At 53.1% G+C, this 16,036-nt stretch overlaps 1 protein-coding gene across 3 annotated transcripts; it reads right to left on the bottom strand.

The window, feature by feature from the left end:
• Nucleotides 1-4,828: 4,828 nt before the first annotated feature.
• Nucleotides 4,829-15,189, bottom strand: CA3 (carbonic anhydrase 3). 3 transcript variants are annotated; one of them, XM_080646947.1, is made up of 8 exons: nucleotides 14,971-15,189; nucleotides 13,971-14,104; nucleotides 13,224-13,421; nucleotides 10,742-10,860; nucleotides 9,211-9,303; nucleotides 8,156-8,218; nucleotides 6,903-7,058; nucleotides 4,829-5,697 (listed from the first exon to the last, which is right to left on the bottom strand). In XM_080646947.1, the coding sequence occupies exons 2-8, from the start codon at nucleotides 14,002-14,004 to the stop codon at nucleotides 5,578-5,580; spliced, it is 783 nt and encodes a 260-aa protein (XP_080503073.1). In that variant the 5' UTR covers nucleotides 14,005-14,104; nucleotides 14,971-15,189; the 3' UTR covers nucleotides 4,829-5,577. The 3 variants fall into 3 exon arrangements, with proteins under 3 accessions (XP_080503073.1, XP_080503074.1, XP_080503075.1); XM_080646948.1 differs by having other exon boundaries at nucleotides 13,971-14,113; nucleotides 14,971-15,106; XM_080646949.1 differs by lacking the exon at nucleotides 14,971-15,189 and having other exon boundaries at nucleotides 13,971-14,118.
• Nucleotides 15,190-16,036: the final 847 nt, after the last annotated feature.

Raw genomic sequence — 16,036 nt, 5'->3', positions numbered from 1 at the left:
CCCCCTCTCACAGTCCCTCAGGGGTGGGAGGCGACCCAGCCATCAGGGGAAGGCAACACCCCATCACACCTCTGCTGCTGCCACTGCCAGCAGCGCAAGCCCTGGCCCACCCTGGTTACCTGCGCCTCGGGCTGGCCCTGGGCAGCTGGGGGGCTGAGGGGACTGGGGGACTCCGGAGGCAGGTGTGCGGAGTGGCTGGGCCTGCCTGGGGGTGGGCCTAGCCTTGCCACACGCCTGCTGCCCCGGTGGGGCTGAGGGGACTGGGCGCCACCATCTTGTGGCTGTGGGCACCACCATCTTTGAGGGTGTGGCAGTCAATTAGCATATCCCCTCCTTATTGGCTGTTGGCGCTGCCATCTTTGCAACAGTGTGAGGGTCAATTAGCATATTCCCTCTTTATTAGATAGGATGACATATGGTCCATGATGCTGATAGAGACATAAAGAACATGACCTCAGGTACTGAATATTCCATTAGGACTGTTCTTGGTTAAAGTATAATCAGTGTACAGAAGGTAATTGTTAACCTTTACTGAGTTTATTACATGCTAAAGTAACTAACCCAAGAGGTTTATATTAACTCAACCCATTTAATACTTAAAACAACCCTCCTATTCACAGGTGGGGAAACTGAGGCACGGAGAAATGAACTTGCCTGAGGCCACGCAGCCAGCAAGCATTGTGTGACTTGAATCAAGGCCTCTGGGCAGGGCTGTGGAATGTTTCTTTCTCGTTTATTTACATTTCAGTTCAATAACTATTGTCTAATTCCCCAGGCCTCATTTTTGGCTCTTAAAGTTTTCAAAAATATGTAACAATGCCTCACTGTCTTTTCTTTGTAGATGCACAGTAATGGTTAATAAGCATCTGAGAGGAGCAGAAAGGGTATTCAGGAATGAAACAACAAACCTCATGGCTCTGAAACACAGGCTGGCTTTTTGTCATTTTTATAATTGTTGTGCTGCCATCTAGTGGCCTAGATGAAAATAACATACAAACATGGCTTTATTTTTGCATTTTAAGTCTGCTGCCTTAGGGTAGTTTTAAAAAATCATTAAATTTACATGCATTAAATCTGAAAAAAAATTAATCTGACATTCACAGTTATCATTATTTTTCTTTCCTTTCTCACTGATTCTTCCTCTGCTATAGTATGTTATGCTTACATCCAGAATTACTCTTTAATCCTATCTAATAAAGAGGGAATATGCTAATTGACCATCACGCCCTCACAAAGATGGGGGCACCCACAGCCAATAAGGAGGGAATGTGCTAATTGACTACCACGCCCTCAAAGATGGCGGCACCCACAGCCACAAGATGGTGGCACCCAGTCCTCTCAGCAACGCTGGGGTGGCCCGCGCATGGCACGACTAGGCCCACCCCCAGGCGGGTCCGGCCACTCTGTGTGCCTGCCTCCGGTGCCCCCAGTCCCCTCAGCCCCCCAGCCGCCCAGGGCTGGCCTGAGGCACAGACAAGCCTCAGATGGTGGCTGCCCAGCCACCTAGGGCCGGCCTAAGGGATGACCAATTGACTGAACAGCAGGCTGTGTGGGGCAACCAGGCTGGTGGGGGGGCCGTGAGGGGCAACCAGGCTGGCAGGGGGGCAGTAAGAGGCGACCAGGCTGGCGGGGGGGGGGTGACAGTTGGGGGCAACCAGGATGGCAGGGGGGGGGGCAGTTGGGGGCAATTAGGCTGGCCGGGAGAGCAGTGAGGGGTGACTGGGCCAGTTGGGGGGGGGGCAGTTGGGGGCAACCAAGGCTGGTAAGGGTCGGCAGTTAGGAGCAACCAGGACGACAGAGGAGGGTAGTTGGGGGCAACCAGGTCAGCAGCGGGGGGCAGTTAGGGGTGACCAGGCTGGCGGGGGCGGGGGGGCAGTTAGGAGTAACCAGGCCGGCAGGGAGGGGGCCATTGGGGGCGACCAGGCAGACAGGCAGGTGAGTGATTAGGAGCCAGCGGTCCCGGATTGTGAGAGGGATGTCTGACTGCTGGTCTAGACCAGCAGTTGGACATCCCCCGAGGGGTCCTGGATTGGAGAGGGTGCAGGCTGGGCTGAGGGGACTGGGCCTCTAGTATCAAATAAGAAGACATTAGAAGAGAAACTGACATCTAATTATTAATCTTATGTGTGGTTTTGAACCTATGAATTTCTTTCAGACCAATTTTGTTTTTGCCAACTCTTACTTGAATGTCTGGCATACTGATTTTTCACACATAACCAGCTTGTTTATAGTTCATACCAACAGTATTTATTTAGTGATCACAGGTAGACACTGACACCTGCAGTCTGATATGTTCTGTGTAGAACACCCAGCACCCACTGACCCACATAGAGAGCTTCGGGTCCGCGGTGCTGCACAGTCATTTATCGCTTCATAGACATACTGTCAGCCCTTAGAGGGGATTATAACACAGGTTCACCCTGGAGACCTAGCACTGCTCAAATTCAGCAAATTCTTGATTCTGATGCCCATTCAGAGACTTCTCAGGATATAATCATCTGAATATTATGACTCAGTTCAAAGTAGTTTCTGCCCTATGTTGATTCTGCTCTGCAGAACAGAAGGCGGCCCGTGCTGTCCCTCCTCCCGCAGCTCTTGGCCCACTCCCTCTGCTGGCTGTGGGCCTGAAATGCTCGTCTGGAGGTCTGTGCACCACCAGGAAATGACCCCCCCCCCCACCCCCGCACTGAATAAGGTTCCAGTGTGGTTTCACTGTTCAAATGGACATTTATAATAACTCAGCACTGTGAGCCCAGGGAGAAGTTGGAGGAAGTGTTAAGTTGGATGATAATTGTGAACAATGACCCAGACTGGGAGTCTGGGGCAGGCGGGGGGGCCGGGGGGAATAATGTGTTACTGGAAAGCTACCACCTGAAGCTAAAGAAATCATTTTCCAAGGAGATCTAAATGAAATAAGATGAGCAAAAACCAGTACTAATTTGAACCCTGCCGAGTAAAGTATTGTTCAAGAAGGTGCGTATTTGTCCTGTGTTCATCATTTATTCACTGAATATTTATTGGACATGTGTTAAGTACCAGGTAACATGGGGAATGTCAGTGTCCAGACTCATATCTGTGCCTGACAGAGCTCACAGTCCAGGGAGCTTGCTCCCCTGATCAGACGGTTTCTCTTTGGACAGTTCTTGCCATGGAGCTGTGTACTTGCAGCCTTGTGGCTGGCACGGATATGTGTGTCCGCGTGGAGTGTGCCCTGGACACATTTCACGGTGCTCCAGCATGATACGGCAGGACTACCTGAGAGGATGCGCTGCGCATCTCTGCTAATTGAACACTCCACGCCTCCTAATTTCAGGGGATTTAATTAACACATCCAGTTCGCACTGACCAACCTGGTTTCACTTCACCCAAGTGGCAATCCATTAAATTACTTGCCCTCCTGGGGCTCTGCTGCCTGACCTCCCGCCTCCCAGGGCTCTTGGCCCAGCACCACTTCACTTTCTAAAGTCAGTTAACATGAGCCAGTGAGGGGATGAAATGCACATCAACGTTTATGTCTAAAGACAGTAAATGGTTTGAAGGTCTAAGTGGATGGACTTTTAAATATATATGTATATATATTAGAGGCCGGGGATCGAGCCTAAACCAGCAGTCAGACATCCCTCTCCCTCTCACAATCTGGGACCTAACTGCTCACCTGCCTGCCTGCCTGATTGCCCCTAACTGCCCCCCCTGCCAGCCTAGTCGCCCCTGACTACCCCCCATGCCGGCCTGGTTGCCCCTCACTGCCCCCCTCTGCTGGCCTGGTCACCCCCAACTGCTCCCCCACTGGCCTGATTGCCCCTCACTGCCCCCTCTGCCGGCCTCATCTCCCCCAACTGCCCCCCATGCTGGCCTGGTCACCTCCAACTTCTCCTCCCCCCCCCTCAGCTGGCCTGGCCCGGCCCTCACTGCTCCCCCTGCCGGCCTGGTCGCCCCACACAGCCTGCTGTTTTGTCATTACTGTGAGGGCGTCCTGACCAATTTGCATATTACCCTTTTATTAGTATAGATACTAGGGCCCAGTGCACAAAATTCATGCACTCGGGGGTGGGGTCCCTCAGTCTGACCTGCACCCTCTCGCAGTCCAGGAGCCCTGGGGGGATGTTCGACAGTCAGACATCCTTAGTGCTGCCACCTAGGCAGGAGAGGCTCCCGCCACCGCCGTTGTGCTCACCAGCTGTAAGCCCGGCTTAGCTTATTATGCTTTGATTGATTGAACGGCGACCTGCAGACCAGACACATAGCATATTAGGCTTTTCTTATATAGGATTGATTTCAGAGAAAAAAGGGGAGATAGAAACATCAGTGATGAGAGGCAATCATTGATCGGCTGCCTCCTGCACACCCTGCAGTGGGGATCGAGCCTGCAACCTGGGCATGTGCCCTGACCTGGGATCGAACCGAGACCTCCTGGTTCATAGGCTGATGATGATGCTCAACCACTGAGCCTTGCTGGCCAGGCTAAGTAGACGGATGTTTGATGTGTTGGACCAGGGTCATTCCTTGTCCCTCAGGAGCACCTATGGTATGAACCCCAAATTCTGAACCAGCCTTCAGACCTCTGGAGACTACTCTCAAATTCATGGCCATGTGGTCCTTTTTCAGCTTCCTCAGAAGCTCCCACAAATGGTCTTCGCCACTCCAAGGGGGTGTAGCATCCAACCAAACTCAGCACGTGAGGTTGTTATCACTGCCCCTCAGTCATCAACACAGACTGTTCTTAGTTTTACTCTGTTTTGTCATGTGCAACCCTTCATTCAAAAAAAAAAAAAAAACACAAAAAACAAACAAAAAAAAACCAGAAAACACACACACCACGGCACGGAACTCTGCGTTCATAGCTTTATTATTTTGCTGATCAGCCGCCCGCCTCACTGCACGTCAGACATCGCCCCTGCCTGTGCCAGGAGTGGTGAATCCCACCCGCAACTCAGACAGAGAGCCGGGCCGTTTAGTTAACAAGCATGCAAAAATCAAAGGAGCGAAATTAAAAATAAGTGGTCCTCCTTCCGGGAAAGAAAAATATTAGGCCACAGTCAACCACCTTTAGGAAGAAAAAATTCAAATACCAGGTCATGTTTTCTTAAAACACCTCGTCGAATGTGTCTTTGTTTCATTGATAATCAAAACCAGGTCATCTTTACAGGAGCTAGAATTTTAATACATCATGGGCCTCTGTTGGTTTTAGTTAGGGTTAAAACACATTCTCATCTCAATTCCTGTCTGCTCAAGTTTAATTGCTATATGACTTACCCATGCCTCCATACCTCATATAGAATTACTCACTAAGCTGTTAAGATGGACAATGGATAGTGTGAAAATGGTAAAACTGAAGTTCTGTGAAATTTATGACAGAAAAATGGTGCCCAATAGTCCTTTTCCTGTATCTTTACTCCGCCATCTCTTTTTTGAAACGGCACTACAAATGCTACTTTTCTAGGAGAGGGGATCTTCACAAAGGCCGCTGCTTCCGGCTCTTGCTGTCGTCAGTGCTTGCATCGCTCATCGCTCGGGTGGAGACTGAAGTACACGTGGCACAAGGAGCACGGAAGGAGGCGGGTTCCCCTCCCGGAGGGCTCACTTGAAGGAGGCTCTCACCACCCTGCCCTTGATGGGCTGGGGTGGGCGCCAGTTTCCCACCAGGGGCACCGGCGGCTCGTTCTCGGCGCTGGACAGGAGGCTGCGCAGCTTGGCCATCTGCGGGGCAAAAGGAGGTGGTCAGCTCCACGCCGGACCAAGTGGACACACAATGCGTGCGACCGAGTTAGAAACCCATGGCTTTTAAACAAGACCGGCAAACACAGCACCTGCCTCCCATGCTCAGTCCAGAGCTGCTGGGTGACCGGTTACCGGTAGAACAGGCCTTTTCTTCACGTGTGAAAACTATTTCATGCAGGACCGCATGCCCCTGGTCAGAGCCTCCTCCCCAGGTTCTGAAACTGTTCGTTTCACGGAGGAAGGGACAACGTCGGTTTAAAGTCTACCTGTAAGTCGTCTTCGCTGGGTACATGCAGGAGCCCATTGTTTAAAGGGCGGAAGGAACTAACAATCGCGCTACATTTAAAATTTTCAGAACGGATTCTTTTTCTTTAGGGAGAAGAATTTAGGAAATTCTTGTCAGTGATGCTATATTTCTATATGAAAATATTTTAGCTTTTCTCCTTTAAGAAAATTTCCTCTTTCAAAATATTTGTACCAGAGAACCTGATGGTTAAACCTGATCTGTTGATGAAGACAACCACGTGAACTTGAGTCCACGAGGCAGAGAAGAGACGCGGCTGCCTTAGGGATGGGAGACGCCGGGAAGCCCACGTTCCGCCCCGCCTCCCGGGGCTGCCCGCTCCCCTCCCCCAGCCTGGCCTCCAGATTCCTCCGTGACAGCTGCCACACCTTCTTCAGATAAGCAGTAAGGAGGGAGTCAGGGTGTTGGAGCAGACAGGCTGCAGGTGGGATCTCAGCTCCTGCACTTGGCTGTGTGATCACCAGCTAATGACTTGCCTTTTCTGAGCCTCAACTTACCTGTACGATTCCTCACAGGTGACACCCCCTCCGCAGGGTCAGCACCTCCTCCCCAGGCCTGGAGCGAGCCTCCTGCCTCCTACCCTGCACTTGGATGCCTCCCGTGAACAAAGTGCTGTTCATCGAAACCCATAAGTGTTTCCAGAGCATAAACTCGGTCACTGTCTAGCATCACAGCCGCCTGGAAATGGTATGCGTTATCCTGGTGCCCGAGGAAGTCACGCTGTGGGGGTGGGACAGGCTGACTGTGGCTGTACCTGCCGGGCCCACTGTGAACCCCTGGTGTAGGGCAGCTCTCTGAGCTTCCGGGGGGCAGCTGTACACTTTCAATTTAGCATCACTTCCAGGGAGCCAGCCAGCGCTGCGTCCATGCTACGGCTCACCTGCTCAGAGCTCACGGTCATGGGCTCCTTGAGCAGCAGCCACACGATGCACTCCTCACAGGGCGGTGTGGTGAAGGAGCCGTGGTAGGTCCAGTAGTCACGGCAGGCAGGGAACAGGCAGGATGGGTCGAAGTGGGTGAAGGGCACCTCCTTGCCCTGCAGGGGGTACGGTGGGCAGGCGAGATGGGCAGGTGAAGAGGCAGGTGCACTAAGCGTGCACACCGCTCTCCCCAGGCCCTCACCACTGTGTTTGTCAGAATAAATTCAAGGCCGTAGAGACAATGGAGCTTTTAAACAAAGCGCATGCCTTCAGAAATAAAGGGCAAAGGGCAAAGGGCAGCAGGTCGGTGAGGTCTGACTGGCTCTGGGACAGTCCTATAATATGTTATTCCTTTTCCGCTGCCGGTAGAGCTGTAGTTCTATCACTTCTCAACAAAAGAGAAACCTCGCTGAACTGCGACAGAAACCACGCACGTCAGTTACTCTTTGGGTCTTAATGTAGAAGAGGTGCAGGTTCTGCTGAACACGGAATGTTCCCGCATTCAATGGAGCAGCCGCAGACAACTCCAACGGGTTCATTAGGGGTTTCCTGTGAAGGTGACCATATGTGGGTGCTACCAGCAGCCACACATGGCACTCTGCAAATGTGTGTGCATGTAGCATGTGTGTAGGTGCTGTGCATTGTGTGTGCATGTTACACGTGGGTGCATGTGCTGTGTTGCACGTGTGTACATGTGTGTGTGTGTGCTGTGTGTTGCATGTGCATACATGTGTGTGCAAATGTGTGTGTACATTTGGTGTGTGCATGACATGTTTGTGTTTGTGTGCATGTGATGTTTGTTGAATATGTGTACACATATGGGGGGTGCCTGTGGTGTGTGTGTATATGGTGTATGCATGTGGTTGTGTGTATGTAGTGTGTGTGCATATGGTGTGCGTGTGTGTGCATGTTATATATGTATATGGTGTGTGTGTGTGGTGTGTACATGTGTTTGGAGGATGGCCATGCTCATCCACTCATTGAGGAAGCAGTTATGTGACAGACTGACAGTGAGCATTACATAAGCTAATGCATGTGAAAGTGCTTTAAAGCTGTAAACATACAGATATAATGGTATCTATTTGCATATACGTGTTTAGCATACTCAAATTTGGCAACAGAATTCAGGTGAAAGAAATACACTTGAAATGTAGAAAGAGAAAGCTGACAGATCTCATTCTCTGTTCTCGGAGGGAAAAGGAGGATTTTTTACCTTTGTCTTCACTTTGTCCAGCGCATCGAGAATCAGCTGGAACTCGCCTTTCTCACGTCCTATCTGTAAGAAAATAGAAAACCAATAATTACACTTTTCCTTTCTCCATAATTTAGGACTGTCTTAAAAAATAATTTTGACCTTCTCCATAATTTAGGACTGTCTTAAAAACCAATTTTGACCCATCCATCTACAACCAGTACTCATAACTCTGCCAGGAATCCATGCAAAGAAAACATAAATTTCTTTCTCCCCCCCAAATTTCAGAGTTTGCATTTTCTGAACTAAATTTGGAATCCAGGCCTCTGAAGGACAGAACCACAAAATTGCATGTTGATTTGTTTCTGTGTCCTTGACCTTCTTTGCAAAGTCGTTCCATGTTTTTCTTTTTTTAAATAGAATTAGAACCGGGATGGACTCAATATACCTAAAACTAGACTCCCGTCTGTCTTTCCACCCAGACCCACCCCGCTTCCTGTGGAGCTGTGTCCAAGCGGGACATGACCAGTGAAGGAAGAACGTAAGACGAATCAGGTCATTCCAAAAGAAAGAAGGCAGGTTTCCACGCCTGGCTTCAAGTCTAGATTATGTTGCCACTAAAGTCTTGTGTTAACGACACTAAGGCCTCTTTAAACCGAGGCTGGCTCAACAACACACACATTCTCCGCTGAGACCAGGAGCATGTGGCCTCCCTGAGCCTGGGGGATGTGTGCCCCGAGCCTGGGGGCCCGGGCATCACAGCGTCCCCAACATCGGCTTTGCTGGTGTGCAGGCCGTGGGAAGAGTACTGGGACAGGGTAATGGGCCACGCTGCCCACCAGCCCTCCACGCCACCCTCATCTACAGATCCACATCTTGAGAAATATGGCAAAAGGTACACTTTTAAGGGAAAGCAGGCATTTGAGCTGGTGTTAGCAGAAATGCCTGCATTAGTTGAATGAATACTGAAATTCATTCTGCTCCCGTTAAGCAAAAGGAGGGAGCGAGCGCGTGCCACCCTAAGCGTGGGTAAGGACGTCAGCCTGGAAATCACACGTGGTCATGCTGTTCCTCACCTTCAGGAAGATGCCCACCACGGCGATGCCATCCGGCTGCTTCAGAGCTTCTCCGAAGGTGTTGTACTTCGGGTTCCAGTGCACCATATGCAGCTGGAAGCAGAGAGGCTGTGAGCTCATCCCCAGCGCCAGGAAACGCGTCAAGTACCCACAGGACACCCAGTGGCTCTCCGCCTGAGGCCGCTGAGAGCGCAGAGAAGCTCGTGCGATTCTAATCGTAACAGCCACCATTTGGGTGACATGCCGAATGTTCAGATGTGTATAAAATGAGGACAAGTAGATTTAGGTCTTTGCAATAGACAATGGATACAAATTGAACTATGAATTCAGAGCTCTGCTCCCTCCTCTGACTGAGACAGCTGGGTCTGCTGCCCCTGCAGTCACAGGGAACTGGGAAGTAGGGGAAGCAGGGGACGTGAGCGTCTTCATAGCTCCCTCCTGTTCGCAGCCGGGGTAACCTCATCCTAATGCGGAACGTAGGCACCAGGTAAATTAGTCCAAGGCCCATACTGAGCTACATAGAATGGCAAGGGAATACAATAGTTCCTAGCCGTGGACACTGTTTTATTCAGTGTCAAACGTGAGAGATGACCCCGTGGACAGAGGTCAGACGGCAAGCCCCGCCGTATTTACAAGGAGCACACTGAACTTGGGTGCGATGTCTAGAGGCCTTAGCAGTAGTGAGTGTCTCGCGCCCTGAGGGGGGCTGTGGGCAGATGTCCACGGCGAGGGCCTGTGGGTCTCCCAGAGTTAGTTCCCCCAACAGCCTAGCTGCCTGAGAGTGTCCCCGGCCCTCACTTCCTGCGCTGCCCGAGCTGCCGGGAGGGGGGAGGGGCGGGAAGATGCTGGCCTGCGGGCACCCTTCGCCTCCAACACTCTTGTCTTCATGGAGAGAATGTGCAGGAGGCTTGTCTTGGTTCCTTGTAATTCGGGGCCCTGATCTGAGCTACAAATCGTGCTTTTTAAAAATGGACTGAGACAAGGAGTAGCATTTGCTCATATTAAGTGTTGTGTGTGTGGACATATGTGCATATGTAATCACATACACATATGCACAGCCTTCACTAGGAGACGGCAGGAGTGCTGGCAGAATTCCAGAAGGCTGTTCTTAAAGCACCGCGTTCTTTCCAGAGGCGCTCAGGGCACAGGACAAGCTGCCGGACTTGGAGCCGGGCTGAGGCCGAGCCCTGCACTCCGCCCTGGAGACGTCTGTGCCTCGGTCCCCTCGCCTGTCCCTGCCTCGTGGGGCTGCGAGAGGGCACAGCAGTGCTCACCGGCAGGCATCGTGCTGGTGACCGTTCCCTTTCCATCCCGTGGCTGGGACTTCTCTCTATCCAGCTGCTGTCCAAGTTCTCCAGGCCACCTCGGAAGTCTTCCCTCGGGGCGCCCACCCGCCCCCTTAACTGTTAGCTGCTAGCCCAGAAGGTTGGCAGCCTCAGCTTAGGCGAAAGGACCACAGCTCTTTGCTCAGCTACCACTGGGCACAGGGCGGTGGGCGCGGCTTGGCTGTTCCCCGGGGTGGGGCTCCTACCTCGGCAGCGTACTGCACCCCGTCCACGGTGTGCTCGGAGCCGTGGTCGTCGGCGGAGCCCCAGTGCAGGTGGAACTGGCGCAGGCGGTAGGGCCCGCTGAGAGGGCCGCCCCTCAGCACTGCGAGGAGAAGCTGGTCAGCGGGGAGCTGGCCCCTCTTCACCCCACCCGATGCTGCCCTGATGCCCGGGCCAGGGGCACCGGGGCCACACGGGCCCCCTCTTCCAAGAGAGTCTTGGCATCTATCAAAGCCAACGCTGTTTCCGTCCTGTCTTGCTTGTTTGCTCCCATTATTATTTTTAATGTCAATTTAACATTTATGAAAATAAAAGCAAAGCAACAGGGTGAGCCTTGGGGTTGTAGACAAGCAGAGTGTGGGTGGGCGTATGGAGCAGTGGGAAGTGACTGACCTGATAGCCAGACAGATACCTGGCCCTCCCCCCTGCCCTGTGCCCTCCCCCCTGGTCCTGCACCCTCCTCCTTGGCCCTGCAGGGCCCTCCCCCTCCCCCTGGCCCTGTGCCCTCCCTCCTCTGCCCTGTGCCCTCCCCCCTGCCCTGCGCCCTCCCCCCCTGACCCTGCGCCCTCCCCTCTGGCCCTGTGCCCTCCCCTCCTGGCCCTGTGCCCTCCCCCTCCCTCCTGGCCCTGTGTCCTCAGGCAAGTTGCTGAACTTCTCTGGGAAGGTGCTAATAACACCAGCATTTCGGGCTGCTGGGAGGATGAAAGGAGATTAAGGGCTGAATTGCTCATCATGGTGCCCAGTGGGGCAACCACTGAGCAAAGTGAGTGCTTTTCTCCAACTACTTTCCTATTCCAAGCCAGAGCTGCCATGCAGACGGTCTGTTCCAATGAGAGGAGGTGGGAAGCAGATTTCCCAGGGGAGCGGTCAATGAGCACAGCGAAACGAGAGCTCTCCCAGGCAGGAATTTGAGCTGGCTGTCCAAATGCCTCAGTCCTGTCACTTCATTTGGTTTCATGTCACTCAGCCTGGAGTGAGTTAGAGGCTGAACTATTCCTTAGAGGATATTGGGAACTATGCAGAGATCTTCAAATCGAGATTTAGGCCCTAGCTGGTTTGGCTCAGTGGATAGAGCATCGGCCTGTGGACTGAAGGGTCCCGGGTTTGATTCTGTCAAGGGCACATGCCTGGGTTGTGGGCTCGATCCCCACTGGGGGGTGTGCAGGAGGCAGCCGATCAATGATTTTCTCTCATCCTCGATGTTTCTGTCTCTCTCTCCCTCTCCCTTCCTCTCTGAAATAAAAATAAGTAAGTAAAATGATTTAGCGATAGAAGCTAGCTCAACATAGAACTCAGTTCTAGAAAGGACTGCCCGCCGACGGGCCCTGAAGCGGCCCTGGAGAACCACAGCATCAGTCTTAAACGACAGAGCAAGGCTCCCATGAGCGTTGGTCCTGTGGGAACCACGGCTTGACTCGCTGCATGTCCTGTCGAACTGCTGGAACAGTCACACCTGGACACACGCCTCCAAGGTGTGCGGACGAGCCCACGGCTCTGCCACGAAGCCAGCCATCCCTGCTGACCCCATGGCATGTCCATGGCCCAACCTAATCCGTACTGTTTCATGCTGTTGTTTATCCTTCCAACTGGCATTTGATTTAAATGGAGAAGGGAGAGAAAGGTAAGAGATAAGCAACATAGATTACTGCTTAAGAAAATATCAATTTCCATGATATTCCTGCCTTGGCACTCCTGGTAGGAGGAATTGTGGCTCTGTTCCTCTTTATGGCATCATTGAGAATCTTCATTTATGTGCATCAATAAGGATGGTTTTAACTTTTTACAAATATGGTTATAAGAAGATGTATTGTTGCACATCAAGCACCAAAATATTCAGGGAAGACTCTTACCTCGTATACAGGGAAACAGCCTTTCTAGTCAGCCCTTTAAAAATGCCACTGATTTGCTAACAGTGTAGGTATAATAAAGAGTTGTTTTAAAGACGGGATTTTTCATTTTCACACACATACACCCAAGAAGAAACTGTCAGGTACTTAAAAACACTCTCCCGGAGGGTCCATCAGACAACCCGAGGGAGCGTGAAGGGCGAGCCTCTTCCTCACACTCTGGCCCTGTCCTCCCCCACGTCCGCCCCACCCTCACGTCAGGGGGCCGCCCACTCCTTTCTCTGTCCTGTTCCTCGCTTTGTAGAACGGAAGCTCTGCCAAGTGTGGGGGGAAGCTGAGAACCCAGGGGTGACGGCCCGGAACCCGGAGAGCTCTGTCACTCCCCTGTGCGCACTGCCCCACCTCCCCACCCAGCTCCCTCTCGCCGACAGGGCCTGGCCACGCAGAGTGTGTGGGCAGGGGCATCCCCTCCCGTCCCTCAGTGCTCCAGGACCAGAGCAAAGGCGCGTCATCTCCATCTTCAGCGACGAGTGTGCCTCTCCCACTAACGCTGTGACGGTCCTAAGTGTTGCCAACGCCCCTGCGGAACCCGTGAGCTCTACCTGAGGGCCATACTCACTGGAGCGATCGTAAGTGTCATCAAACACCACCCTGCAGGTCTTGCCATTGTTCAGGATGCTCTTGCAGGAGGAGGGGTCGTAGGAGGCCGACCAGGGCTGCAGGGAAGAGTCGTACTTAATGTCCTTCGTGTGCAGCTCGATGGGCGACTGGTTGTCTCCCTTGGCGATTGGGTAAAGCTCGTGCCAGTGGTCAGGACCTGGGCAGGCAAGGGGGGATTTGTTAACTCGGGGCACAATGCAGACCCTGGTTCTCGTGACTAACACAGCACGGCTGCCGAGGGGCTTGGACGGCAGCCTGGGACCCGGCAGCCTGGGACCCGGGCTCGCAGGGGCAGGTCGGCTCCTCCCGCACCTGGAGACTGAGCAGCCCGCCCTCGGCTCCAGGGACCAGCCTGGAGGCTGCTTTGTGCAATGGACTCAGGGCTGAAAGACTGGCCACAGGAGGTGTTCAGAGCCCGCCCTGTCCCCGCACCAGGCTGAGAGGTGAGTGCCTGCCTGGCCCCGACTTGGGGAACTCAGAGCTGGACCTGCGAGGTCTGGCTCCTGGGAGGCAGCCGTCTTGGGAAGAGAGCCAGCCCTGCCCCCAGGGAGTGACACCCGCTCCGGGGAGCGCTGCCGAGATGAGGGCAGAGGCCGGCAGCTTGGGCGCTGGGCAGTGTCCCCTCGGACCCTCCACCCGCGTCTTCGGGAGCTGCCCAGGGCCTGCGGTCTGCGCAGTGCAGGGCGCCCGGCCTTCCGGGACTCACCATTGTGGCTGGCGTAGCCCCACTCCTTGGCCATGGTTGGTCGTCTCAGCTGGTGGCTGCTGCCCGCTGTCCGCAGAGTCCGCTGTCTGCAGAGTCCCCGGGAGCTGAGCGCCTTTTATCCAGCTCCCCACACCCTGCATGGCCTTATTAGGTCAGCAAGGAGGGGGCGGGGGGCTAGGCTGGCTGGGGGGGTATTCAGGAGGCGGGGTGGGGGGAGCCAATGAATGCCAAGGGCTGACAGCTGTCGGGTGGGGTGGGCGGAGGTCCCCGTGCCACCCCCTCTCCCGTCCCATCCCCTGGAGCTGCGAGGCTGCCCCTCCCGCGCTCCTGGGCACAGATGCGGCGCCTTTCGCCTGGTGCCCCCTCCCCCGGCACCATGCATTATTTTTGGGGTAAACAGGGTGCTGCAGTCGTGCTCAGCCGCCACCTAAGACACCCCCCTCGGGCGCTGGCGCCTGTGCTCTGTGGACCCCGTGACGCGCTGGAAGGAAGAGCTTGTTGGCGGGGTGCGGGCTCCCTCGCAGGGACTTGAAAAGTTTTAGGAGCGCGGGCGGGAGAAAGGGCCGGGGAGGGCAGGTCCCCCTCCATTATCCTGGAGCCTGAGGAAGCGCCTGTCCTGGAGCCCAGCGGCGTCCCGCAGACCGGGGTCCCCTGGCCGGGAGCGAGCTGGGCTGGCCCTGGGGACCACAGAGCAGCAGCGCCTGCGCCCCCAGCCCCGCGCTGCGCCCCCGCCAGGGCAAGTGAGAGCGCTGCAGGCTGCAGGCATGCACACAGTACGCCCGCTGCTCAAACCACGACCCCGCCTCCAGGACAAGCGGGGAAACGAGGAGAAAAGGCGCAGTGGAGGGTTTCCAGCATCGCGCTGCGCTCCTCCCTCTCCAAGTTGTTTTTAACGTGACGATCGGCGAAAGGAGAGGGAGCCGGCCACGCAGGGCCACGTGCCAGGGAGATAAATGTCTCTTGTGCTGCACAGGGAAGGATCAGCGTGGTCGATACTTACATTCTCAATGTCTCCTTAGTTCCAGGCAGGGGTGATGCAAAAAGACGGCCCTGAGAGGCAGCCCCTTTCAGAGCCTGCCCAGGGCTGCAGCCCGCAGGTCCTCCTGCCCACCTCCTATCAGGCCGCTGCTGTGCCTGCGGGATTAGGAAGCTGGAGGAGGAACTCGCACGGGCTAGCTCATCCCCCAGGCATGTGGAAAGACTGAGCCGCTCGTAACCTGGACACCGGGGGAGTCACTCCCCGGGTATTTTTGTGCCGGGATTACTGGATCCACACAATAGCCCTGTGGAATCAAGAACCCAGATAGTTCGGAAAATTCGAGCAAACGCAGCAAAGCTAGTGCCCGACTCAGCTCAAATGTCAGGTTGGGTGAGAAAGTCTATGGTATTGGGCTGTCCGAGCCGTTTTCTGCTTTTGCTGGGATAGTGTGTTGTCTGTGGTTGATGAAGGTTTTTATATTTGTTGAGGGCATCATGATTTCTATTAGTAAACTATAACCTTGTTCAATTCATTAAATTGTTACAATCACTCTTCCTAGTACGTGTGGCTAAAAGATTGGTAACTGAATTTCGTGCTATTTGACATAGTTGTAATACAGATAAGGTGTTTAATATGACAAAGTCTTTATGCCAGGCAAAGCCAACAATCTAGGAATTCTTCATATTGTTACTGTTTAGGCATAGAAGGAGTTTTAAAAATGAATTTTCATTCATAAAGTTAAAAGAATGCACAATGAATAAATAATAAAAGACTTGCACAATAGCACATAATTTCAATTAAACACTAAGTAAAATTTGCAAAGTGAAATATTTAATAGTTTTCGGTGTGCCATCTTGAAAAATGGTGATTGGTGTTTTCATTACTTTCTTATAAGGAATTTAATAAACTTTGAAATTTCGAGACAATTTAGATCAAATCATGTCAGTTCTGGCCACTATACACTTTTCAGAAACCACAAATTAATTATCTGCATCTTAATTGATTTATTCCAGCATGTTTGTCTACAAAAATTTCAAAATTCCCCGTTGACAGAGCAAAGAGATCATTCTAAATTGTATCCAAGATT

This window comes from Plecotus auritus (assembly GCF_963455305.1).
Source record: "Plecotus auritus genome assembly, chromosome: 11".
NCBI lineage: Eukaryota > Metazoa > Chordata > Mammalia > Chiroptera > Vespertilionidae > Plecotus > Plecotus auritus.
The sequence above is the reverse complement of the archived record's forward strand: the minus strand, read 5'-3'. Positions and strand labels throughout refer to the sequence as shown.

Coding starts and splice junctions, on each gene's coding strand:
- CA3 (XM_080646947.1), bottom strand. CDS start 14,004: ATGGCCAAGGAGTGGGGCTACGCCAGCCACAATG. Junction 9,304..10,741: donor GGGTGCAGTACGCTGCCGAG/GTAGGAGCCCCA, acceptor CTCTGCTTCCAG/CTGCATATGGTGCACTGGAA. Junction 7,059..8,155: donor TGGACAAAGTGAAGACAAAG/GTAAAAAATCCT, acceptor TACCCCCTGCAG/GGCAAGGAGGTGCCCTTCAC.